This window comes from Gadus morhua, chromosome 5 (genome assembly GCF_902167405.1).
Source record: "Gadus morhua chromosome 5, gadMor3.0, whole genome shotgun sequence".
NCBI classification, from domain to species: Eukaryota; Metazoa; Chordata; class Actinopteri; order Gadiformes; family Gadidae; genus Gadus; species Gadus morhua.
This window is the reverse complement of record NC_044052.1, coordinates 3313424-3341200: the sequence shown is the minus strand read 5'-3', so window position 1 is coordinate 3341200 and position 27777 is coordinate 3313424. Positions and strand designations below refer to the sequence as shown.

The following is a 27777-nucleotide window of genomic DNA, read 5'->3' as shown; positions in this document are numbered from 1 at the left end:
TCCGATCTATTCACTACAACAATATTTCCACTGGCAAATACTTATACTTTAAGGCAACGCACATCAAAACAATTTGTTAAATGATACAATGATACTACAACACATCAATTCAGAGGCTTTTAAAGTTTAAATATTGAGGAAATGTATCCAGTGCACAGATTACAAACACACAATATACTTACAGGTTAAAACCCTGATGAAATGTGTCTGTTGTAATGCAACTACAAGAGATAATAATAACAAAATGCCACGCACAATTCTTACATTCACAAAACATGGTCTTTTAGAATAATCGTATACAATCATCTTGCGAGTTATTAGACCACTGATTATAAAATATATAAAGTTAGAAGACTAGAAATGGGCTATGTATAAAACAGAAATATAATACTTGGATGGTAAGAACGTGGCACTTTGAGATGTGCTGCTACAGTACGCACTGATAGAATTTTTTTAAACACCATTTACTGTACAGGAAAACATAGAAATGTACACATTTTCTCCTTTGACCACTAATAACGATCTTACAAAGTCCTTACACTGTTATCGGATTTTCCCTTTATAACTTAAAGTTATTATTTTTTTTACAAAGTATACAGTTAACTATCTGCAAGATTAAAAGTTTAAAAGGTTTAACCAAATCAAGTGGCTGGAAACTGTTTGGCATTACAAACAAACTGCTAATAAGTTTCCATTGCTTGTTGTTTTATCATCTACTGACCCGAGTTAATATTCTAGTTACTACTCCTGTGCTATTAATATGTATCAAGTTCAAGCAAAATACATAGACGCCCTTAGCTTGCTGGTCTATAATAAGCACAAAGTCAGTTAAAAGCTTAAGTAAGTAGAAATAGGTTTCAACAGGCAGATTTCCTTAACAACGTAGGTAACATCAAGAACCGAAACAGTTCAATATTCCAGCTTACACCGTGTATCTGTGTCAGAGCACTAACGATAAAATAATGAACACCCCTTCAACCCAGGACCGGCTTAAACAGCTTCCATCACAACAAGGATGATGAATAAAACACGTATCGCACGCCACCGCCGCGCCCCCGCCACCCCGTTGCCAAGGTTACAGAGTGGAGGAGGTCTGTTTGTAGTCTCTGAGGATAACGGCGGCGTACGGCACGTTAGTGGGGGTGCACAGGACGGACTCGGACACGGGGGAGTCGGGGAAGGGGCTCTTGGGGGGGGCCACGCAGTCGCGGAACGGGGAGGGGGGCATCAGCGCCATGGAGCTCCCGGCCTCAATGGCCACTTTGAGCTGAGCCACCTCGTCATCCTCATCCTCCTCCTCCTCATACTTATACTCCTCCCCACCCGCATCCCCCTCCTCCTCCTGCTCGTGGACCTGTGCGTTGTTGTACATGTACCCCCGTAGGAGGCCCAGCTGCTCGTTGTCCACCTCCTCCTCTTCCTCCTCTTCCTCCTGCACGATTGCAGAGGCGCCCTCCCCCCCGTACAGACCCCCCGGCGCAGGGAAGCCTTGACCGAGGGGGGCCTGCAGGTAGACGGGGACGCCACCGCCCTCCGCCGGCTCCTCCTCCTGCACGTGCTGGGGGAGGAGGTGCTGAGGGAGGAGGCCCGGGTGGGGCTGCGTGGCGAGGGGCTCGCGGGCGTAGTGGGGCACCGCCTGCGCACCGGAGGCTGCCTGCCCGCTGGGGGTCATGGTGGGGGGTGGGGCGTCAGGGGGGTGGTATCTAAGCATTTCTAGGCTCTCGTCCTCCTCGGCCACGTTGTACAGAGTCTTAGTGCTGAGCTCCGAGAGCTCCAGGCCTGCGCTATGGTAGGCGTTAGTTAAGGGCCTGATGACAGCCGTCTGATTGGAGCATACGTCCTGTCTCTTCACATGCACTGACAGTCTGTGCCACATGTGATCCCCCTTTGGAGGATGCCTTGCACCTGGTTCAGACCATGACACAGACTTTCCATTAGAACTATGAACAGAATAAAGACGGCTGTTATTGCACAGGAACCCAGAAAGGTGGAGACAAAATGCATTTCTGGTTGATGGAAAAATAATTATTGTATTGAGCTGAAGCCTTTAAAAGTGTTAAAGGCAATGTCTACAGTGAAAGTCACACGTATAGTTATTGACACAATCAAACTTTATTTGAAAAAAAATTGTAATAATTACACTTATTACATCCCGTGTGTGTGGGGCACTCGCTCCACATGTGGACGCTCCACATGTGGTTAGTGTCTGAGCGATGACCTACATTCACCACTAGCAAGACACCAATACAGGTGTCTCCGTCAAATTACAGAAAGACAACAGGTGCCCTTTGGAGTGAGAATCACAGCTCGCCAACGGCTGCCCTTTGAGTGCCAATTAGCAAGCATGTCCCTGAGCGAGGATCTCACACACACACACGCACACACACTCACACCCTCAGTTCCATAGAGAACCTACCTGCCATTTCCTGCGTTCTTCTTCCTCCTGAACATGTTCAGGAAGCTGTTGTTGTGGCAGGCGATCTTGCCGTCGCCCACGTGCATGCGCACCACGTCGGAGGTGGTGAAGGCGCTGCGCACGTTCCTCTCGGGCTTGGCCAGGATGATGTACATCTTGGGCGTGAACATGCAGCCCAGCGCCACGGTGACGCTCAGGCTGACGGAGAAGGACGTGGTGATGATCTTGTAGTTGGAGCCGAAGTAGATGGGCACGAAGGCCAGCCAGATGATGCAGGTGGTGTACATGGTGAAGGCGATGTACTTGGCCTCGTTGAAGTTGGCCGGCACGTTGCGCGTCTTGAAGGCGTAGTAGGTGCAGCTCATGATCAGCAGGCCGTTGTAGCCCAGCGGTGCCACCATGCCCACGTTGCTGGTGTTGCAGATGAGGAAGACCTCTCGGATGCTGGGGTAGGACTTGACGGGCATGGGCGGCTCCAGGATGATGAGGGTGATTTCCAGGGACAGCTGCACGCTCACCAGCAGCGAGGCGATCACCACCTGGGCCCAGGCGCTCATGAAGCGGGGCTTGCGCGTGCAGATCTTCTTCTTGCTGCCCGCCAGGATGCGGGCGATGCGGTTGGTCTTGGTGACCAGCGCAGAGTAGCACATGGCGGCGGACAGGCCGACCAGGAGCCTCTGTAGGTAGCAGGAGGCCACGGTGGGCCGGGCGATCAGCGTGAAGGGGCACAAGTAGCCCAGGAAGATGCCGGCTAGGATGATGTAGCAGAGCTCCCGGCTGGAGGACTTGACCACGGGCGTGTCGCGGTACAGCACGAAGATGAACGCCACGAAGGATGTGATCAGGATGCCCACACAGGAGAGGACCACCTGGATGACCGACTCAGGGTTACTCCACTCCAGGTAACGTAGTGTGATGGGCTCACAGCCTGGGTGGAGAGGAGAGGAGAGGGGAGGAGAGGTGGGGAGGAGAGGGGAGGAGATGAGGGGAGGGGAGGGAGGGAGGGGAGAGTAGGAGAAAGTAGAGGGGAGGAGGGGAGAGGAGGAGAGAAGGAGAGGAGTGGAGGAGAGAAGGAGAGGAGGGGAGGAGAGAAAGAGAGGAGGAGAGGAGTGGAATGGAGAGGAGAGGAGAGAAGGGGAGAGGTTTGGTTTTTATCCCTTTATTGCACAACTGCAAGGAGAAAACAGATCACTGTCCCATCATCACTTCAGCAATGCAAAAAAAACAAAAAAAAAAACAGAACCAAAACAGAAACATCCCTAAAATACAACAAACAAAAAACCTGTTTCTCTAATCAGAAACTTACATTCAGCTCTCCTACACCCCCCACAGAGCATAAGACCCCTCCAACAGCCCATATGTGACTGAAGCCCTGCATATCATCCATCATTTGATAATAGGCATGTGCCACCCTCAGTCGGGCCTTCAGCAGGCCCTTCAGAACCAGCACCGGCTCCACACTACCGATACTCTGAACCCGGTTCCTGCGTGTTAGCCAGATGGCCAATTTGGCAGAACCCGATATAAAGTTCACCAATGTGTGTACATTCTTCTTCTGAGCACAGTACTTTGGGCCAAAAATAACCAAATCAAAAGAAAAATTCTCCCCTAGATCCTGAAACCACTTTTTTACAAGCTCAAACAATACTGTCAGCCGAGGACACTGAACGAATAAATGCACCAGGGTCTCAATCTGGGAGCAGAAAATACACTCCACCCCCTGCTCTGGATCCAGGTGTGCTCTGTACCTGTTGGTAGCTATTGCTCCATGTACAATCCTCCACTGGAGGTCTGCTGTCCGTTTTTCAACGGGCAGCTTGTATAAAGACCGCCAGATGCCTTTCGGTGAAACGTCTGGACCAAAAAAATCTGTCCACCTCGACTCCTGCAAGCCTGCCAAAGAGCGCAGGTTCAAAACCTTAGAGCAGATTTGGTACAAATCCTTCTTCCCGGCAGCCTGAAAAGTCTCCAGGTGTGGGGTTGTGAGAGACAGCAGCTGACCTCCTCCCTCCTGCCACTCCCCCACAACTGGGGTGATATACAGAGCGGGGAAACTGTACTCTCCCTCTTCGCTCCACTGGTCAAACAAAGTGCGGTTTTTTGCAAATTCTCTCAGAGGTTGTTGCAGGGCAGCACAGACTTCCGCCACAACTCTGCTGATCAACCTGATGGAGGTGATGTTACTTCTCTCCTTCAAGGCGTCCACAGATGTTGCCGTCATCTTCATCAGATGGCCCAGCTTGGTGCAGCTAGCCTCTCTAAGACAGGCTCGCAGGCTGGCAGATTGCAGTGTTTGAGTCCTTATGAGGTCATTATAAAACAAAGGTTCCTCAAACAACCACATGCCCGGAGTCTCATTTGTGGCACGTGCAACCTTAAAAATCTGCCATGCCTGCAATACCGAGCTGTAGAAAGGTGTCAGTCCAGTTAAATCCACATCCTCAAGCTGTAGAAGGAAAAGCTGTTTATCGTAGCCCAATCGCCCAGCTCTCTTCAGCAGCAATCGAGCTACGTCAAACCAGCTTGGCCCGCAATTATACAGCAGCCTTTGTGCAGTCTGAAGTCTAAAAGATGCAATTTTCACCTGGATGTTAATCAGTCCCTGCCCCCCTTCAGCCACAGGCAGGTAGAGTGCTGCTGCCCGGACCCAGTGCCGGCCAGACCAGAAAAAGTCCAGGATGACTCGCTGAACGTCCTCGATCAGGCCTCTCGGTGGCGTCAGAGCAATCAGCCTATGCCAAAGAGTCGAGGCGACCAGGTTATTGGCCACCAGAACTCTTCCCCTATACGACAGCTGGGGTAGCACCCATTTCCATCTAGACAACCGAGCGTCCACTTTCTCCTTAACGCCCTCCCAGTTCTTGTTTTGAAACCCCTCAGTGCCCAAAAATACTCCCAACACTTTCAGGCCTTCCTTCCCCCTAAAGACCTCCAGGCAGACTGGGCACTGCCTGAGACCTCCACTGTCCCACCAACAAGGCCTCACTCTTTGCCCAGTTCACCCGAGCAGATGAGGCCTTTTCAAACAGGGACAGAGTATCCTGCAAACACTGAACATCCCCCTGGCTGGAGACAAAAATATTAACATCGTCTGCATACGCAGAAACAGTAAGTGGACGATCAAGATTATTGGACCCCGGCAGTGAGAGACCACTGAGCCGACCTCTCAACATGCACAGCAAGGGCTCAATAGCTAGGCTATATAATTGACCGGAGATAGGACAACCCTGTCTTATCCCTCGCTGAACAGGTATTGGCCGACTCAGCCCTGCCCCCATCCTTACCATACATTGAGCACCACTATACAATAAACCAATCCAGGCCAGAAAACCATCACCTATACCAAAAGCCTTAAGTGCAGAAAACAAATACGAGTGATCCACCCTATCAAAGGCCTTCTCCTGGTCCAAAGAAACAATACCAAAATCTACATTATGGGATCTACACACATCAATAATATCTCGAATAAGGAAAATGTTGTCCATAATTTTCCTATCAGGTACACAATAACTTTGGTCTGTATGTACAAGTATTCCCAGGATGTCCTTAAGTCTGTTGGATAGGGCTCTGGAAAGCACCTTGTAGTCCGTGCAAAGGAGAGCAACCGGCCTCCAGTTCTTAAGTAAGGGCAGGTCTCCTTTCTTGGGAAGCAGGGAAAGCACAGCTCGCTGACACGAGACAGGAAGCGATCCTGTTCTGAAACACTCCAATAAAACCCCATGTAAATCATGTCCAAGGATATTCCAGAACCGCTTGTAAAAGTCAGTGGAGAGACCATCAATCCCTGGTGCCCGCCCTGATGCCATCTGATTGACAGCGGCTGTCAACTCGTCCAGAGTCAGCTCAGAGTCCAGAGCAGCTTTCTCTCCTGGGATGAGTTGAGGAAGTCCCTCCAGGAGCTCCTCACAGCACTCCATGCTGCACTGCTCTGCCCCAAAGAGGTCCGCGTAGAAATCCATCGCATGGGTCCTCATCTCACTAGGACTGGTAGTCACTCTGCCATCAGGAAGCTTAAGGCAGGTCATCTGCTTCCTCTGTGCCACCGATCTCTCCAGATTGAAGAAGAAAGAGCTTGGGGCATTCATATCCTTTAGCTGGAGGAAGCGAGACCTGACAAGAGCTCCCTTCACTCTCTCCTGCAGGAGGGAGCTCAACTCCAATCTCTTCTCCTGCAGCCGATGACCCGTGGTGGGATCCAAAACCCTATGTGACCCCTTTTCAATGTTCCTAATACTGACTTCAAGCTCCTGAATTGCTGCCTTTATCCTAGAAGTCGAGTGAGAGGTATATTGCTGGCAAAAAACACGAATCTGGGCCTTGCCAACTTCCCACCACAGCTTCAAAGAAACAAAATCTGATTTCCTAGATTTCCACTGCTGCCAAAAATTCTCAAAGCTTTTGCAGAAAGTACGGTCCTGCAGAAGTTTACTGTTAAAAGACCAGTAGGACCGCACCCTTTCACCTGGCGAAATGACCCACTCTACGCTGACATAGTGATGGTCAGTAAAGCCAACTGGAGTTATGTGACTTTTGATTAATCTAGAGCTAAGACTTTTGGAAATGTAGATCCTATCTAGCCTAGCTGCACTTACCCTGTTATTGCGGACCCTCACCCATGTGTATTTTCTGGATTGGGGATGTTTTACCCTCCATGTGTCCAACAGATCCAGGTGTGCAATGACACCGCTAAGGCTCTGGGATGACTGTGGGTGGGGTTCCTCACTTGTCCTGTCTATAGTAAAGTCCAGGGTACAATTAAAATCCCCGCCAAAGATGAAATGATCATGCTGGTAATTCGCCACCTCACTTTCCAGCAGGGCGAAAAAACCCACTCTTTCCGTTTCTCGATTTGGGGCATAAATGTTAGCAAAGCAGAACACAGAGCCCTCTATTTCTGCCTTGACTATCAAAAGCCTGCCCTTCACCACCTCAGTAGAGGATAGAACCTTTGCATTGGCATCTTTTCTGAACAGAACAGCTACCCCTGCACTGAGGTTGGTGCCATGACTAAGGGTACATGAACCCTCCCACCATAAACCCCAATCTATCTCGTCTGCTGGAGTAGTATGCGTCTCCTGCAAAAACAGCACATCAACCCTTTTTTGAGTGGCGACTTCAGAGATTAATGCCCTTTTTTGTCTGTCTCTCCCTCCACCATTGATGTTCAAGGACCCTATTTTAAGGCTCTGCATAGAGGTCAGAGAAGAGAAACAGATACAATGAACAAAACAAGAAACAGTAAAAGAGGAAAAACACCGTGTGGTACATGATCATGTTACTTTTTTAGTCTTCTTAGCAGTTTTACCTTTTTTTCGCTTTCCTCAGAATTGTAATATGCTTTTTGAGGCGAAAGCGTTTCTTTTCATCCAAGAGGTCAAACCCGACCAATCTTTTAAGTACATCAACCGATCTGATGAACTTTTCAGTGTCACTGAAGTAGTCATTCAGTCTAACAGACTTTTTAAATGTCACATCCAGAAAATGTTTTATTTCCTCCAAAGAATAGAGATCTGTGTTCTTGGAAGCTTCACCTATGCTAGATACTGTTCCGACTCAGAGTCATACTCCATGTCCTCCCCTTCACAGGATGCCTGACTACTTGAAATACCCTTTCCTTCAGTGGTGATCACAGTGGGATCTCTGCCTGTACAACTTGTGGAAGCTGCTTCAGTGCCTGCAGACTGAGAACTGCTCAGGTTCTCCGCAGCCACAGGAGCCTGCTGTTTCTTAGGATCGCTCTGTTCCTCACTATCTAAGTCAACCTCCTCAAAATGAGGCACCGAACCAGTGGCACCGGCTACCACGTTCACAGCACCGGGATCCGCACCCGCATCCGCGACCGCGGCGCCAGCACTGGAGCCACTAGCCGTGGACCCAGCACCGGACTCACCAGCCGCGGACACGGCCGCGGAACCAGCACCGGACTCGCCAGCCGCAGACCCGCCGGCCGCGGACTCGCCAGCCGCAGGCTCAACACAGGACCCGACAACCGCAGACCCTCTACCCGACCCGCCAGCCGCGGACCGAACGGAGCCGTCCGCCGCATCAGCGGAGCGAGCCGCCCCCTGCTGTCTATGTGGACACGCAAAGCGTTTATGTCCCACATCTCCACACTCAAAACATTTGAACTGTCCTGAGCTGGCGTACACCATATAAAACCCATCACCGTGCTTCACTCTGAACGATACATCGAGTGTTTGTGTCGGCGAGTCCAGGAACATGAACACCTGCCGTCTCAGAGACTGCACATGCTTCAGTTTGGGATCCTTACATCCCAAACTCACCGTTTTAAATCCACCGGCAAACTTGCCAAACCTACGGAGCTCGTTCTCTAACAATTCGTTCGGTATAAACGGCGGAACACCTGACACGGTGATCCGCGTGGAGGGAACCGACAGCGGGGAGACCTGCACGAATAGGTCCCTAATAAACACGCCACTCTCTACCAGCTGATACACGAGGGGCTCTTCTTTCAGGAACACAACCACTGCTTTATTCATTCTCGATGCAAAAGATAATTTAACATGACCTACCTGCTCACCGACAGCCAACAGAACTTCCTCCACAGTAACGCTACTATCCGGCGGGACTATCCTAACTCCCTGCCGAATAGACGGAGGTGGCGTCTCGGGGGACGCCATTCCTCCCGAAAACCTCCCGACACAACCACTGATCACTCGCCGACACAGTAAAGATATTGATAAATCTTACCTGATCATGCACATAGAACAGACGGAGAAACCAGGGAAAACCGTGAAAAAGGGACAGCAAACAATTCAAAACTCCGCGCCACTCGCACCCCCACCACCGCCGCTCACACTCACACACCGGAAACGGGAGAGGAGAGGAGGAGAGAAAGAGAGGAGGAGAGGAGTGGAATGGACAGGAGAGGATAGGAGAGGAGAGGAGAGAGGACAGGAGAGGAGAGGAGGGGAGAGGAGAGGAGAGGAGGGGAGAGGAGAAGAGAGGAGAGGAGGGAAGAGGAGGGGAGGGGAGAGGAGAGCAGAGGAGGGGAGAGGAGAGGAGAGGAGAGGAGAGGAGAGGAGAGAGGAGAGGAGGGGAGAGAGGAGAGGAGGGGAGAGGAGAGGAGGGGAAAAGATGAGTTGAGGGAGGGGAGAGAAGAAAATAGTAAGAAAGGGGAAGGAGGTAAAAAGTGAAATCCGCAAAATAGAAAAAGCAGAACAGAAGAAGGGCGAAATGATGATAGAATAGAGGAGACGAAAGATCAAGAGAAAAAAGGATAGGAGAGGGAGGAAGAACCAGAATACATAAAGGAGGAGAACATTAGTGATCTAAACTAGTATCAGCAAGCACGTGGCGAGATTAATCCTTATATCCCTTTGAGAGAAACCATTGAGTAAGGTCCCAACCAACAAAGATAAAAAAGAAAAATTGTACAAAAGCATTTATATATCCTATGTATGCAGTATATATATATGTATATATATATATATATATATATATATATATATATATATATATATATATATATATATATATATATATATAGATATATATAGATATAGATATATATATAGATATATGTATACATATAGAAGCTACTTCCACTTCCTCCAAATTCCTCCACAATTTTTTCCGATACACAGGAGCCTGCGAACCCTGAATCAAGTTTTAACACCTCAAGACCTAAAGTAGGTTTCCAGCACAACTAAAAATACCCCCCCCCGCTTGGAGGCGGCCAGGGACAGGCCTTGCTACCGAGGAGATGCCGACGGGACAAAGTGAACCCCTGCATGTCTTTATCACCGCTAGGAAGTAGGGGAGAAGCTGTGTATGCCTCTGCTTTGTACGCAGCCAACAGGTCAAGGACTCTCCTTCAATAGTTCCTGATTATGTCCAGTGACCACCTCTACAAAGTAAAGGGGTTTTAGAGCTCCGTCTCATCTGTCTAATTCCAGAGGGATGGGACCGGATTGCTCGGTGACGTCAACTCTTCCAGTCCCTTAATGCGCTGCACACCAACCTTATGGACACGGTCGCAAGCGGAGCGGAACTAGAAGTAGAGACAGAGGGAGGCGATGGAGGAGGGGGAGGAATCCTATTAAGAAAGTGTCTTGTCTTTGAGGAGTGCTGAGGGCTTTTTGAAAGTGGGTCAGAGAGTGTATGAAGTAGGCTCTGCTCTCGGGGCTCAGCGGCGAAGATGATGAATGGCCTTCCGGTGCCATGGGAACGCTTTTTGGAGAAAATAGGGCGGGAAGCGGTTGCGTGTCAGGTGAACCGCAGCACGACATCGGCAGCGGGACAAACGGGAGGAGGTGTACAGTACACGCGCTGTCGAGGAGGAAGGAGGAAGAACTTTATTTTCCAGGAGTCATGACTTGGGAGTTGGGGGCACGGGGGATGGATAAACCTTCTCTTCTCTCTGAAGCCTTCAGATATAATCATCAATAATAATGGATTGAATTTATATAGCGCTTTTCTAGACACTCAGACGCTTTTACAGGGAAGGGGGAACCTCACTAACCACCACCAGTGTGTAGCACCCACTTAGGTGATGCACGGCAGCCAATCTGCGCCAGAACGCTCACCACACACCAGCTTGAGGTGGAGAGTGAGGGAATTAATGAGTCAGCCAATTATACAGGAGGATGATTAGGGGGCCAGATTGAATGGGCCTGGTTGGGCCCTGAGACTCCAGGTGGAGCGAGACTTAGCGTTGCATCGTGCATTGGTTGATTGAGTCTGGTGTGTTCATGAACGACTCCACTATTTACCCCAATTTCTCTTTGCTATTTTACTTGACACGTCTTTTCAACACGATTCTAAAGTGAATTTCCAACACATGACCTTCAGAAACAGGCGGGGGCGAGGTTTGGTCACTGTACCTTCTAGTTCGTCGTTGGGCCACCAGCCCAGGTCACACGCCTTGCAGGTGAACTCGTCCTGGACGAACTCGTTGTCTTTACATGCGGTGCAGATCCAGCAGCAGCTCACCTCACCCTTTCTGATCACCTGAACCACAGACACACAGCAGAGGACCTCATCTTACACCTACTAACAAGCAGCCCACCTGAAGATTAGCATAGATTTTGTTTTTTTAAAGTGCAACACTCAGAGTATCTTTCTCAACTTTCCAGGAACGTATGTGCTAATAGATATCTAGTAGAAGTTGGAGCTTCAACTACATGTTGAATTCATGTTAACCTATCTATCTACTCATAGTGGCGCTGTTCTGATTCGTCGTTTTGCATTCACTCATTGGTATTTTTCTTGAATAAAGCTACACCATTCATTTTCTTAATCCAACGCAGTTTGTTTTCCCTTTTGAGTGTCCAAGCAGCACTTCCTGTGCGTCGTACCTTGATGTCACCCTTGGAGCAGGGCTCGCTGCAGACGGAGCGCACCATCTCGCTGCGGTTCATGCGGATCATGTCGTCGTCGATGCTTAGGAGACCCTCGTGCCACGAGCCCACGTTGATGTAGTCGTAGACCCCCGGGTCCACCTGCCGCAGGTTCATGATCTCGTACCTGGTGGGAACAAGAAAAAGGATTGAAAGGGTGATTAGTATGCGGATGATGAAACCTGATACAGGACTGGGCAAAATACATCTGTTAACCTCGTATTGCTCACCGCCTCTCCTCTCCTCGCTCATCCTCCCCTCTCCTATCTCCTCCTCTTCTCTTATCCTCTCTTCCCCTCCCCTCTCCTCTCTCCTCCTGTCCTACCCTCTCTCTTCCTCTCCTGTCCTGACTCCTCAACTTCCCCTCTCCTCTCTCCTCCTGTCCTCTCCTCTCTCTTCCTCTCCTGTCTTCACTACTCAACTTCCCCTCTCCTCCTGTCCTCTCCTCTCTCCTCCTCTCCTCTTCCCCTCTGCCCCTCCCCTAATTCTGATTGCAACTCTGAATTTTTGTTTGTCGTTTGTTGTCACTATTGTTATTTTACTTACTCGTGAAACTTTTCATTCTTTACAATTGCTCGGATGTACTAAAAATAAATACATCAAATGTCCACTAGCCTGGTAACTGTTGTGTTCTCCACCCTATATTTCACAAAGTTGCTTGGCGTAAGGTCATCATTCTAACGTTTAAAGGTCATCATTCTAACATTGTAAAGGTCAGTATTGTAATGTTGTTTCAGCGCTGTAACACTGAAAGTTCAGCCTTGTAACGTTGCAAAGGTCAACGTTGTAACTTTGTAAAGGTCAGCGTTGATACGTTGTAAAGGTCAGTGTTGTAACTCTGTAGAGGTCAGGAGGTCAGGGTTGTAACGTTGTAAAGGTCAGCGTTGTAACATTGCAAAGGTCAGTGTTGTAACGCTGTAAAGTTCAGCATTGTCACGCTTTAAAGGTCAGCGCTGTAACGTTTTAAAGGTCAGCGTTCTAATGTTGTAAAGGTCAGCGTTGTAACATTGTAAACGTCATTGTAAATGTCAGCATGGTAGCATTGTAAAGGTCAGTGTTGTAATGTTGTAAAGGTCATTGTAAAGGTCAGCATGGTAACGTTGTAAAGGTCAGTGTTGTAATGTTGTAAAGGTCAGCATTGTAACGTTGTAAAGGCCAGCGTTATAATGTTGTAAAGGTCAGCGTTGTAACGTTGGCCGTACCTGCCGGGGGAGTCTCCGTTCTCGTCGAACCAGATGTCTTCCCCGGAGACGCCGGCAAAGGTGGTCTTGAGAAGGGCGTCCAGCAGCTGGCTGCCGTCCACGGGGTCCATAGCCTCACAGAGCCCAGCGTTTCGGGGACACAGACGGCGGTGCATGTCGTGGAGGCCGTGTGCCATGGCGTAGATGGCATTGATGACGAAGCCCATCTTGCTGTCCTGGACGTAGTTGTCCTCCAGACTCTCGTAGCCTACCGATACAACGGTGACATCATGGTGTTATGAATAGTGATAAGGAAGAGAACGCTCTTCCCTTCACTATGCAAGCGGGAGCGCCGTGGGCGGTGCGGTGTTGATGAGGCAACGCGGCATTAGGAGGGCCTGGAGTCGATGACGGTGTAGACAGCATGGTACAGAGGGTGCTTGGCGTGGGTTTATTACAGAGGAGTGATAGGGTGTTCAAAAATGCCTCACATTAAGTATCGCTGAAACCCCAGGAAACAGGTATTGGACACTGGTTTAGGAAGCGGGTTACACGAGAGGCAGTGTTTTGTCTCTCCCGGGAAGGGAAACCACCACCATGGAACAGATTTCTGTTTCATCACGGCTCCGGCTAGCACTGAAACACTGAAGCCGGGGTTGTGTCCAAGCGAGGGAAGAAGCACTACGTATCATTTATTCAAACCTTTTCTCTCTCTGTGCGACCTCCCCCCCTCCCCCGCCCCTCCCCCACCTGCCACCAGCAGGGGTTGGTTCTCGTGCCCTTCGAGTTAGTCTCCAAACACACCTGATCAATTCAGTGTAATGCGAGCTAGAGAGCCGCACAAGCGCATGCCGTTCTGGGGATGACCACCAGCTTCCTCCTGGTGGGCCAATGTCTGGAGTGCTCAGTCGAGTGAGTACAGAGCGTCGGACAAAGAACAATAAGCAGAGCATTGCCAGGGCAGAAGCAATAGCTTGCTTGATAAATTACAAATGACACATATCATTACTATTAATGATATGGATGGGTGTTCTAAATTTAAGAGCCCGTCCTTTCACAGCCCTACCACCGCTCGATACAGCAATGAGGACAGGAGGTCTCCTATTTAGGGGCTTGTAAAGTATCATTCAAATGGATGGGACGAAAGCTCAAGTACAGTGGGCAAAGAAGAAGCTAAATTAATTAAAGATTAAAATATATTTAACCAAAGAAAAGATAGCTGAAAGAGTGGTGGGATGATGAAGGTTTATATACGAAGCAGTCGAAACATTTCAGATCACTATGTCGGTATCCTTAGCATTGTTTTCCCTTTTTAAGTAGGATCTCGGAGTAGTGTCCACTTGGCAGTTGGATTCAACACTTTTACATTGTAATGCAGAAAGGACTCAAAGGGAACCTACCATCTGAGGACATCTGCTCTCTCACGCCACCTTTGATGAAACATTTCCTCCCCGATCTTTGTTCAGTGCACTGTGCTAAATCCCGAGGAGAGCAGAAGGTTTTCCTCCTTTTTTAATTGGCTTCCGTTCTTTTTCAAATGGACCGGAGAAACAAAATGGTACCAGATAGTGTACTTTTAAGGATTTCAGGGCGAAAATATGAGACATTTTAGTTTATTTTTGTATTAGTTATGAACCAATTGTAAAACAATGCCACCGTCAAAAGAATGTGTTGTATCTGAAAACCACCTTAATAAAATATAATGAAATCTGAAAACCACAAGTTTGGTAAATCTTTCTACGTATTCGCACCAACAATTTAATGTTGCATACATTACTTATATTACAATTTGATTTTTTCTGTGCTGGTGAAATGGGTACTGTTTTAGAATATATGAGAGTAGTAGTACATTAATAGTACATTGTATAAAAATAGTTTAACAACAACTCAGTAGATGATTAACTGTTCTGATGAACAAAAACAGTTCACCAGTTAATCCAGTGACAGGGTGTGTGGGGTAACGGGTGGGTAGGGGGGGTTTGGCAGTGTGGAAATTGAGCATCAGATGTGACCTATTTTGCAGCACTTTTGGGTGGAGTATATCCTAGAGCTGTGAAACATGATGGAGCACACACAGCCTCACGCGGTGAAATAAGATGTTTCCGTCATGGTGAGTTATGGTTTGTCAGCAGCATGCAGCCTGGGACATACTGTCTCTCAACTACAGCGAGACACACATAAAGAGTGAAGGACAGCTCGACGACCACCCCGTTATAAATCTCAGCTATTCCCCTCTCACTTCCTCCCGCACAGACTGCAACATAATTGAGGGGGGGAGGGAATAATCCCTGCAGAATGTCAGAGGCTGGGTTTTTGTGGTTTGACTGCTCTGTGCCAACATGCAAAATGAGCTAGTTAGCACCTCATATTAGGGTTATTGGGCTGTAGGTTTTAACAATCATAGAACAATCATAGAATCAGATCTCACCATGGTAAATCAATCCCAAAAATGAAAACATCCCAATAGCTTTATATATATGAGGTCAACTGATATTAAGTACAGCATTTATTAAGTTGATTATTCATTTTAATATTACCTTTCAAAAAATGCCATTTTATGCCGTGTACAAGTGAGAGTTAATCTCAGTGGACCTCTGTGTATATGGTAGTGAGGTGGTAGAGTTAATGTCAGTGGACCTCTGTGTATATGGTAGTGAGGTGGTAGAGTTAATGTCAGTGGACCTCTGTGTATATGGTAGTGAGGTGGTAGAGTTAATGTCAGTGGACCTCTGTGTATATGGTAGTGAGGTGGTAGAGTTAATGTCAGTGGACCTCTGTGTATATGGTAGTGAGGTGGTAGAGTTAATCTCAGTGGACCTCTGTGTATATGGCAGTGAGGTTAGTGTCAGTGGACCTCTGTGTATATGGCAGTGAGGTTAATCTCAGTGGACCTCTGTGTATATGGTAGTGAGGTAGTAGAGTTAATGTCAGTGGATCTCAGTAATCTCTGTGTATATTGTAGTGAAGCTAGTGTCGGTGGACCTCTGTGTATATGGCAGTGAGGTTAGTGTCACTGGACCTCTGTGTATATGGCAGTGAGGTTAGTGTCACTGGACCTCTGTGTATATGGCAGTGAGGTTAGTGTCAGTGGACCTCTGTGTATATGGTAGTGAGGTGGTAGAGTTAATCTCAGTGGACCTCTGTCTATATGGCAGTGAGGTTAGTGTCAGTGGACCTCTGTGTATATGGCAGTGAGGTTAGTGTCAGTGGACCTCTGTCTATATGGCAGTGAGGTTAGTGTCAGTGGACCTCTGTGTATATGGCAGTGAGGTTAGTGTCAGTGGACCTCTGTCTATATGGCAGTGAGGTTAGTGTCAGTGGACCTCTGTGTATATGGCAGTGAGGTGGGAGACGAGGTTAGGACAGTACACTCACCATCCTGGAGTTCTTCACAACAAAAACAAGAACATAAGAACATAAAATCACATACAAAACAACACTGATGGCAGTACATTAAAAAAACAACAGCAACAACGTCTTTGGCAAAAGAGGACAGGGCCACTTCTTATGAGGGGAAAGGGTTGGGGGGGTCATTCAAATGGATGGGTCGACAGCTCAAGGTATTCGCATACTTTTCCCATTGATATTGTGTAGAAGAGAAGAATATTAGAGAGAATTTAATATTAAAATATAGTTAAATAAATAACAGATAGCTGAAGGAGTGGTGAGATGAGGAAAATATATATACGAAGGACATTAGGTCTGTATCCTTGATTTAAAATGATCTTTTAATCACCAAAGCATGCAGTCTTTTATATTTACGTTCATCATACATCAATAAATTTGTCTCTTCAAATTTACCCCTGTTTTATTTTCTTGGTATTGGAAATTTGCCTCATGATGTTCGTTTGAAAAACGTAAATATAGGATATTGGGGAGTATTTTGAAGAGCAACCAAGCAGTACAGTAACACCATTACCAAACACAGGCTATGCAAATGCTGCTGCTGATTGGTTCATTTTAGTGTCAAGGGATATCACTGCGCCAATATGAGCCAATCAGAAACAGAGTTTACGTTTCACGAGAGATCCTTCTGTCCCTGCGGTTAAATGCTAGTGTTATGTTATGCTTGTGAGAAAAATGTATTAGAGTTAAAATCAACTAAATAATAAATAAAAAATAATGTTATCAAATAAATAATCCTTTTGTGGGGCGGGGAAACGTGCTTGATGGGCGTTGTGTCGGGGTTAGGGTTAGGGTTAGCCGACCGACACAAGCTAAGGCATTTCATCCCTTGCGTGTGCAGAAGTGAAAAGAGTTTCATTTTTACCTAGATCATCTTCTGTAGAGCAGAATGTCCCACAAATGAACAGTATAAAAAAGATACGTATTACGAGATATTGTTTGACTAGACTAGAAAATAAGAGTTCCCATGTTAAAAAAAACAAAAAAACCTTACTAAGCGTTTGTACGTTACGGAGTTATGTCTCCAGGTCACTTTAACACAATCACAACAGTAGTACAAAAAGACAAACCCACGTGCACACATAAGACAAAAGCCACAGGAAGTCATCCAGAATCAGTTGAAAGGAACTCGTGGTCTTCACCTGAGCAGTTGCGGGCGTAGTTGAGGTTCTCCAGGGGGTGTCCGTGGAGGCGGCACTGGAAGCGGTACTGCCAGAACTCGGGGAACCACGGGTTGCGGGTGTTGGTTTGCAGGCGCAGCTTCAGGAAGTAGTCGTCGAAGGAGGTGACCTCCTCCGACTTCAGCTTCACTGTGATGCCTCCCACCGCCTCCTGCTCGTACTCCTCCACCACCTCGTCCCGGTCGGCCCAGCCGTCGCTGTGGAGTCACAGGCGGGACAGGAAGTGATTGCTACTACAGTCAGTGGGGATACAGTCTGCTTCTGCCATGCAGATCAGAGCGGGCAAGAATTGGTGGTTACTACAGTCTGCGGTGATAACGGCAGTTAACTGTTATATTATGTTGTAGGGCATTAATAAAGACTTTTCAACTCCCCCTACAATTTAAATTCCCGTTATAAAAAAAAAAAATATATATAATAGGCTTTATACTAAGTGATATCCAACCCCAAATCGTAACTATATAATGCAGGCTAAATACGGTTCATGATCTTCAGGTCTTCTATTTGTGGCAATTGCCTTGATTTTACAGGGCACGGACTGCTCTAAAGATGTCCACCAAAACCACAGATGCAATCACAAGTCCGGCGAGAGATCGCAGGTTTTGGGTTACAGACTGGGTGTGAAGATCTGTTGGCCAAGTGGGTTGTGGACAGAGAAACAGACAAAGCATTATTGAGTGTAATGGATAGATACTGTGAGTTAACATCAACTGTGTCCATAGCTATTTTTTCATTTGCAAACCAGCATATCTTTATCAAACACCTTACGTTTTATATAATTTTTTTCTAGATTTATATTGTATAGTTTATGCATTTGTTTTTTAATGAATCCTGTACTGTTAATTTTTTAATTTCTTTTTTAATTTTGTATTGTAGATATTTTCTCTATTTTACCAAAACAACAACATGAACCATCCCTGTCATGGAATAGAAAACGGAAAACGAAGTAGCTCAGGAGGTAGAGCCGGCCTGGCTGGTAGCCGGAAGGTTGCTGGTTCGATCCCCTGCTCCTCCTAGCTGAGTGTTGGGGTATCCCTGAGCAAGACACCTCACCCTACCTGCTCCTCCGGGAAGAGAGGTGTGGGGCCCCTTGTCTGTATAAGCAATAGAAAGGAGTCATGATGTCATCCCACCATGACTCCTGAGGAGACTCCACTTCCTTTCCTTCATATAGGATTTCGACCATGAAGACCAGAGTTCTTGTGGGACTCACAAGGTTCAAACCAAGCAGCGTTGACTCCCTTTGCGGTTTCCAAGTGCTGCAGATTTAAATGCTGTGCTAAATTATTTGTGTTAGTTGTGTTGTGTCCCTTTCATTATAAGAGTGAGATAATTGAGAGATTGCTCATCATCAAAAGCAAATTATATCCTTAAGAGGACCACAACACTGACACCTCACAGCAAATCAATTCTGTCTCCTGTCTTTCTGCACGAATTAGGAGAGAAAACCTGGTGTATACCGGCAGTGAATGTAGATATTTGTTCCCAACGAACAAAGAAAATTTTTCAAACGAGGGAAATTGATCATTTGGACTTCTTTGGTTGGCATTTTTTCCATCTGCTGTTTTTTTTTTTTCAAGAACTGGTTGACCCTGGGTCTCCTGTGCAGGCCTCAAAAGCAGCGAGCCATCTGGTGCCCAGCAGAGTCCTGCCCCGTCCCTCCAACTCAACCCCTGCCAACAGCCCCGCGCCAACGGCATGTCGGCAAACATGGGCAGTAGCACCAATCACATACAACCACAACCACGCAGAGCTACGCATGGACAAGACGGCTCTTCATGGGCCATTGTGCCTTTATGGACAAGACAGTGACAATAGGGACAGGGAACATGGGTTGCAAGAAAGAGTGGTACGACACAGAGCATATAGCGGGTGGGTAGTGGGTGTATGGCCAAGTGGGGTCGGGGGGGGGGGCTGGTGGATGTATGGCCGATGACCAGTAACTCTGGCTTCTGGACAGGCGTGAGCACAAGCACCAGCACAAGCACGTGCACATGCTATGTTCCGCAATGCTCTAGAAAAAGTCTGGCCTTCTTTTTTTCTCCCAGCAGTCCTTGACCCAGAAACAGAGTGTACGTACACACTGCGGCGTCTCACACAGTGGCCTTACCCACAACAACGCTGGCAAACACGTATACACATGAAAGAAAGAAAGAAAGAGAGAGAATGATCATTTTCACCTTTTTAATTCTTATTTGGGACTATGGCTACTCAGTTATTTTTTCTATTTCTCTCTCTCTCTGGCTCTCATAAAGCATTGTGAACGAGATGTATTATTCATACTTGCGGTGGTTATTAATAACCATACAGTATGATGAACAAATGCCTCCAACTGTGAAATGTGGGGAGGAAGATGGAGTTCTTGTGGCGGTCATTAAAAAATTTTCAGGCTCCATCCTATCGAAGGCTTTAACAAAAATATATCACTTCTCCAATGTTGTGCTCTATGAGAGACACACGGTTCAATCGTCTCATCAAAATGCTTCATTTACGATCGACCGACTATCACTTCTGATTTATTGCTTAACTGTTATATATTTGATCACTTCATATATACATATATTCACTATACATATATTTATTCATTTATATTACTTAAGAGTGTTATTCATTACTTTTTGAGCTCCTCATGTCTTCTTGCATTTCTCCTTCTCATTTTAGGGATATTCTTTGCTCATCTCTTCCTCATGTCTATTACTGTGCTGTACTTATTGCTATGACACCCCAATTGTTCCTTCTCAAATTTATAAAGGACATCTAATCCATCATCTTTTGTCTCTCATCTATTGTATCATATATCTCATCAGCCTCGCCAAGATTGGGCCTTTAAAACAACAACATAGCCATCAATGTCTGATGCACTCGAATGATTCTTGCACTTTCTTAGGTCTTCATGGTTGACTTGATTGCACTCATTGTTAGTCGCTTTGGACAAAATAAATGTAGTGTAATGTAAACAAGACCCAGGAGGCCTCGGACAGACTGAGCCGCTACGGAGAGGAGCTGTCTGGGTCGCGTTCCTCAACTTGTCGACGCTTTTTGTAGCTCACGCCTTCCCGCTCATTGAAGCTTCTCACACTAGAGGAGGCGTCCCCGTATTAGCACTCGCTGGCTGTGATCTGACAGGCAGAGGGGGAGATCAGTGTGTGTGGGCCATGCATAATTCACGACAGAGAGCCCCCCCTCCATCCCCCCCACCGCCGAACACCACAGCATCGCCCTCTGCCTCGCGTGGAACAACACAGTCCCACGGAGAGCGGCAGAAGACAACCCAGGGAGTGCTGCCGTCTCCTGGCTGAGCGCCTGTAAACCTTGAGGAGGACGCCATGACACTCAATCACACAGCTGTGTGACCAGGAGATTAGCTAGCATCAGGGGGCTGGGGGGGGAGAAGGAGCAGTTCAGAGCCATCACTGGCTCAGGGTCGGGGACATTGGGAGGACGGGAACACTTAGATCAGGGACTGCCACCGAGTTAGGATTACATCCCAGGAGGAAGCCGTTTTAAGGAGCGGTGCTTAAAGAGTGAGTCTGATGTGTAACATTGCTTATTCATGTGGGATTTGGATGGCGAGCTACCGTCACATCGTTATTCTATTAAGCCTTAAATTGCTGTACTTAACTTTTCTACTGCAGCTGTTTACTCCATTAAAATCGACCTGAACTCGAAAGTTTCTCAAGAATAAAACTCAACCATGCATCAGTCAATCAATCAAGGCAATCAATCAGCCCCCACCACCGTTGGAACATCTCAGACTACAGTAACTCTGGCCTGAGGTTGAAACAGCTCCACCTGTACCTAGAACTCAAGCCCCTACAGGTGACTAACGGGAAGACTTGACCTAGTGCAGGTTTAAATGATGTCCCATTGCACGCCGCAGGCAGAACACAAATCCTCTAGTCCAAACCAAACAAACAAACAAGTAAAGGAACGAACTAAACAGACAATCAAACAAATTAAAGTAAAACCCACCTGCCAATCAGGAGGAACTCCCCGGCCACGCCCAGCCGCCTCATGGCCATCAGCAGGCCACGCACCGTCATGCCCTCGCAGAAGCACACCACCACGCGGGCCTTGGGCAGCCGCTCCCGCAGCTTCCTCAGCAGCCGGTCGAAGTGCCTCTCGCCCGCGTTGCTGTAGATCTTGTCCGAGTGGGCGATGCACAGCCCCTCCTGCGCGGCCAGCTCCTTGAAGGCGTCCATGCCGCTCTCGCCATAGTTTCCTGCCGGGGAGACAGGAAGTAGAGGCTTCAGCTGAGGGGGAGGAACAGGAAGCTGTTATGTTATGGTATATACATGTTATGTTTTATATAGGATAAAGTTGAAGTTACACATTTTATCTCCGGCCTCATTATTGTTTAGAGAGTTTGATTTTCATATTCTGATGAACAGCTGGGGTTTACTGAACACTATACTGGTGGATAACGTGTTCCAGTTTATATGAACTGTAGCATAATGTTCCCAACGTATTGACCTTAGCTGTTTGCGTTTTCCACTCTGATTATAGTCTATTTCTGCTTTAGTTATATATTACTTGGACCGAAAATATTCAGTCTCCTGAGAATAATTCACAATGACCAAAGCCTCAGAGCACTGAAACACATTGATGCAACATCAACACAAACTAGAAACCTAGTTCCAGAATATATGTGTATCATTAAGATCTGTACAGTAGTGACCCCTAGGTTCCTTCTTTCTCTGTGACCCCACAGCAAGGAAATGACATGTCTGTCTGTTTGGGGGTTTGGGCTTCTGGTGGTGTCGAAACAGAAGGTTACGATGTCATTCATGAATGGACTGTCTCAAAGATCTTAGTTACCCAAACCTTGCCTCCATCTTTTATAAGCTGCAGTAACTGGATATATAGATGTATGGTAGTAAGATAAAAGTATCATCATTATTCTTCCAAGACTTACACAAAGAAAACACCAAATAACAGTCTCTTCCCCTCTATCTCTCTACCGCCCACTCTCTATACCCCTCTCTCTCTCTCTCTCTCTCTCTCTCTCTCTCTCTCTCTCTCTCTCTCTCTCTCTCTCTCTCTCTCTCTCTCTCTCTCTCTCTCTCTCTCTCTCTCTCTCTCTCTCTCTTTTCAAATCAAACACTTTGTGAAGATGTCAATGGCATCTTCACTGTTTTTAAACATGTTTTAAAAGATTCACGTGCTCCTGTCTGGCTGGTTAGCCATGATAGTCTGCAGCTGTGGCTCATAGGCTAATTGAGCCACACCCATTCTGGTGCTCCTTAAGAGGGCCAGAGTTTTAGACTGGAGGGGTTTGAGTTGTGCAAGTGACTCGATGGTTGTGCTGTGTTTTAAGAAAATATATGCTTTGTAATAACGACCATGTGCGTCAAGAAAGCTCTTTTTCACATTTGGTGGAAGTGGTGGAAGTGGTGGGATCATTCCTCTAGCCGAGTGGAGGGGACCCACATTTCGACATTGTTCAAGGAGTTTCATGGTGGACCGCAGTGAAGTGTGAGCAGGTAGACGAAGAGACCTGCTGGGAGAGGAGATCACTGGTGGAGTTGAACTGCTGTCCTGTGGGGTTGGCCAAAGCCTGAAGGAGGAATAGCTCGGGAACTCCTTGTTGCTGACGTGAGCCATGTGGGGAGCTATTGCCAAGCCTTGGCAGAACAGCAGTGGCGGAGGACAACTGTGAAGAGTGCAGTGTTTGGCCAAGAAGGAGAGATCTTGGAATGAAGATTGGCGGTCACCAGAGAGACTTTTTGAACTGTTTATTTAGCACAAATGACTGTCTTGCACAATATTTTACCTTTTTTATCTAATACGCTTGAAACTGTGTTTGCAAGCTTAAAAGAGGGGGATGGTAATGTGAAGATGTGAATGGCATCTTCACTGGTTTCAACATGTTATGAAAGATTCACGTGCTCCTGTCTGGCTGGTTAACCGTGATAGTCTGCATCTGTGGCTCATAGGCTAATTGAACCACACCCATTCTGGTGCTCCTTAAGAGGGCCAGAGTTTTAGACTGGAGAGGCTTGAGTTGTGCAAGTGACTCGACGGTTGTGCTGTGTTTTAAAGGTTGGGTATGGGATTTGCGAAACGCCAGCAGATTTTGAAAATACACAACTCGAATGATCCTACCCCCTCTCCTTCAACGCTGACTCTGACTCCACCCATTCCAAGCACATGGACGTGCAATCATGCACGAGTGAACACAGATGAGCCATTAGCTAGTTAGCTAGCTCCAGTAGCTACCGCAGGATAACAACAAACAGAAGCTTACTCTGGGTCACGAGCTTTGAGTACGTGCACGAAGGGGTCGAGTGGGGGAGGGGGAGTGCAGTACGACCGTTTGATTGACATACTTACTGTCCAATGCCACTCGGTAGGTCTGGAAATCATTGGCTGGAGTTTTTCGAGCCCTGCCCGTTCCAGATGATTGACTTGTTTAATTTCCATGTCAGTACTTCTAACTCAGTGGCTGTAAGTGAAAAGGATTTCAAGGAATTTTGCAAAAATGGCCAAAAAAGAGAATTCCATACCCAACCTTTAAAGATATGCTTTTTAACGACCATGTGCGTCAAGAAAGCTCTTTTTCACACACTTCCAACCACACTAATTAAGTAGTGAAAGGACCTCAAAGCATTACACATGCATATGAACCAGGCCAAATGATGAATTACCTCCACTAATCTATTGGTCAAAATGAAGCATTCTGAAGAAATCCATGGAAATTGATTTGAGAAACTCCTACTTCTACTATCTCTCGTGCCATGCCTTCCATTTTCAAAAGCTTATGGCTAGGGGATGTCATCAAACATGCCACTTTTGTCATCACTTAAAAACAGCGAGAAGAACTTCTCCTGTCCATATCTCCTCCATTTCATTCCTCATTTCTCCACCATGCGAGTGGCGCATACTGGCTGCCGCGCATCACCCAAGTGGGTGCTACAATGGTATTAGATGAGGTTTGACACCCCTCAAAAACACACTCACAAACAAAACACTAGGTTCCTATTTTAACGGTCTGAAAAGTGAGAAGCGCGAAACGCAAGTAGCTTTGTGAGCGGATCTCTGGCGCTGTTGCTATCATACCGGCGGATAAATGACTCTTGCGCCCGATGCAACTCCAAAATGGGTCGGTCTGAAACCCGTAGGTGTGTTTTGGGTGTAACGTGCAACAAACCAATGAGAGTTCCATCTCCTATCCCCTCAAAGAGCCAGCGCATTTGAACTTGACAGTATATTTTACCCGTGCTCAGTCTCCGCTGAGACAAATGCAAGACCACATGAATTTCAAACTTTCTTCTACTTCAGAAACACTGAGTCGTCATGTAAAGAGAACTTAACACATGTATGATATGCGGTCCTGTGGCCGCAACTGTGGGTCGATTTAATGATATGCTGCAACACATTAACAAACAACTTTCATTCATTCTTTTAAACACTCACTCGCGGTGACTATGTTCTCTCATGATCAAATACTCATCAATCCTAAAAGTTATGGGCTTGTACACGATGTCTGTGTCAAAAAAATATGTGTTTGCTGTATGGTGTTTGCAGATGCATTGTTTTAAAAGTACAACTTTTTAACGGTGTATCAGCTATTATTTCCCAAATAATTTAACCAACGTTAGAATTTACCCTAAAACAAGGTTTTGTTTTGGAAGGTATAGCCTACTTTGCTCGAGTTTATTATTGTTATTATTATTTTAACGCATTGCATAGCCTACTACAGTGTTCATTCATGCAGCCCCTATGGAATTTAATTTTTCAACAATCCAAATCATTATCATAATATTTCAATCAGGCTAATCTTTCGCAATTGCTTTTTCGATCAGTAAGATAGCCCCATGTATCATTTGCAACAGAACACGCCTCTGCTTTTCGCCCAACGCGCCGCTCAGGGCGCAGGTGTAGTAACGCGAGTTTGCTGCGGGGGGAAATCAGCTTTACACCGGCTGCAAACTAGCAACGATACATGTGTTGGTGTAGAAAGTCGATTGCGCTGGGTGCAAGATAGGGCCCTCAGTACGTAAAGTGCTTTGGGAATCTTGAAAAACGCTAATAAATGCAATGCAACATTATTATGATTGACTCTGTCTCTTTTATATCTTTACCCATGCCGTCTTACTGGGATGCCGTTGGATAGTATGAGGAACATCAATGTGGTGAAGGTCTAAACCTGACTTCAAAAAGATGTGCAAGGCTGATTACATTCACAATTAGGGCATTTATCAGACGCTTTCAGCCAAAGCGACTAACATCGGTTAATACACACATTGACACACCGACGACAGCCAGCTCATCAGGAGCAGTTGGGGGTTAGGTGTCTTGCTCAGGGACACTCCAACACACAGCTAGGAAGAGCTGGGGATCGAACTAGCAACCTTTCGGTTACAAGACAACTGCTCTACCTCCTGAGCTAAGCCGACCCTAGGCTGATCCAATCCTCATAGCTCTATGTTGTGTGACCCTCAGTGTGAGGCCCTTACAGCCAATGCACCTCACTGGAAAAGAGTCTTCTCCCCAGACCTCCTCCCTCGACACCACGTGTGAACTCCACCCATGGACTCACCCTCGGTGTGCACGGCCGACACGTAGGTCCAGTTGTAGCGCTTGACGATGTCCAGGATGGCGCGGGCCTGCAGCGTGTCCGACGGCACCACGCGCAGGAAGTACTTGAACAGCGTCTTGTCGCTGAGGTCGATGCTGGTGGCTGAGTAGGCGATCTGGGGGATGTTGAAGAGCTGCAGCAGGTTCTGCACCTGGATGGCCACCGAGCTGGAGCCCGGCCCGATCACCCCGGCGATGGGCTTCTTGGTGGAGGGCGGCGGCTGGCTGTGCGGCACGCCCTCCACACACCAACGGGCGCCGTCCTTGTCGTCGCGGATGGAGATGAGCGAGTCGCGGATGAACTCGATGCTCTGCTCCAGGGCCACCGACGAATGCCAGCAGGAGTCGCGGATCTCGCAGCCCAGCGTGATGTTGGGCAGCAGGTGGGGGTCGGCGTTGATGCGGTCCAACGCGTGGAACATGGCCTCTACCCGCTGGATGCCGTACTGCTCGCGGATCTCGCCGCACTTGCGCTCCGCCACCTTCTCAGCGGAGGGCTGGTGGTGCACGGAGAAGAGGGCTCCGATGATGACGTCGCCGTCCATGCGGGCCACGAGGCGTGTGGCGGCGCGCGGCACAAGCGACCGCTTGGCGTGGTCGTGGGACGAGACCACCGCCGCCGCCACCAGGAGGACGGGCAGGTACAGGGCGCAGAGGGCCGTAGGGAGAGTCATATTCCACACTGTTCGATGCGCGTCGACGGCAGGAGAATCATGTCCACTGGGCGGGAGTAGGGATCCATGGACTGGCCTAGTCCCTAGGAAGCGGCGGTGGACCCGATGGTCATGCCTCTACCGTGAGGCCCTCAGAGGTGTCCTTCTGTGGGAGGGAGACAAGCTGGGTTCATTCCCATCTCAAGTGGATTAGGCATTTTTTTCTTTAAAGCACAAATAAATAAATGCACACAATTTTCTATTTAGATTCAAATATCAAAGTATAGCCTATGGAATGATGGAAAGCAGCAGTGTTCTTCTCAATGGCAGAAATAAAAGGAAGGTGTTAATCAGATGAATTTTGAAAAACAAACCTAAACATTAAATTGAGAAATTAAATCCTCACATAGCCTATCCCCGTTCTAACGTGAATCCTATGCATCGGAATTGGCCCAGTGTTGTGTGGGGTGCCTTTATAGCTTCAGCACCACGGACAGCGAACGCATCGCCCCCAGTTTAAAGTTAGGTCGTCACAAAAGACCACCGATAACTAAGCTACGTGTTTTCAAGGCGTAGTGTAGGGCACTGTGTAAGAAGAGGACACAGTCAAACCGCGTCGAAGGAGTGAAATGTCTTCATAGTGCATCACACTGTTGACGAGCGTTTGCACCTTGCGGCTGACGGGCAGCAACTTAATCACAGCTAAAAAACATGTACACTAATACACGGCTCCCATCAGATGCATGATGTTCGAATGTGCATAATCAAACAAAGTAGCCCAATAAACAATGGCAGTGATTCGACATGATATTCGTTCTGATAGGCATGCGGTAGCTGATTTCATTCAAGACATGACCTGTGTCTGCAAAAAAACATCTCATTGGCATTCCTAACTTACCTGCAGCCAGCTCCGTGATGCACCGCTCCTCTGATGAAGCTGGAACACAGTCTCTGCGATTGAGCAGCCCTCTCTCTCTCTCTCTCTCTCTCTCTCTCTCT

General features: G+C 47.4%; 1 protein-coding gene across 2 annotated transcripts; it reads right to left on the bottom strand.

Annotated features, from left to right (window-relative positions):
- On the bottom strand, positions 1–27762 carry grm1b (glutamate receptor, metabotropic 1b). 2 transcript variants are annotated; one of them, XM_030355894.1, is made up of 9 exons: positions 27677–27762; positions 26088–26944; positions 21518–21767; positions 17507–17742; positions 12981–13227; positions 11737–11905; positions 11263–11389; positions 2417–3344; positions 1–1940 (listed from the first exon to the last, which is right to left on the bottom strand). In XM_030355894.1, the coding sequence occupies exons 2-9, from the start codon at positions 26797–26799 to the stop codon at positions 1076–1078; spliced, it is 3534 nt and encodes a 1177-aa protein (XP_030211754.1). In that variant the 5' UTR covers positions 26800–26944; positions 27677–27762; the 3' UTR covers positions 1–1075. The 2 variants fall into 2 exon arrangements, with proteins under 2 accessions (XP_030211754.1, XP_030211755.1); XM_030355895.1 differs by having other exon boundaries at positions 1694–1905.
- Positions 27763–27777: the final 15 nt, after the last annotated feature.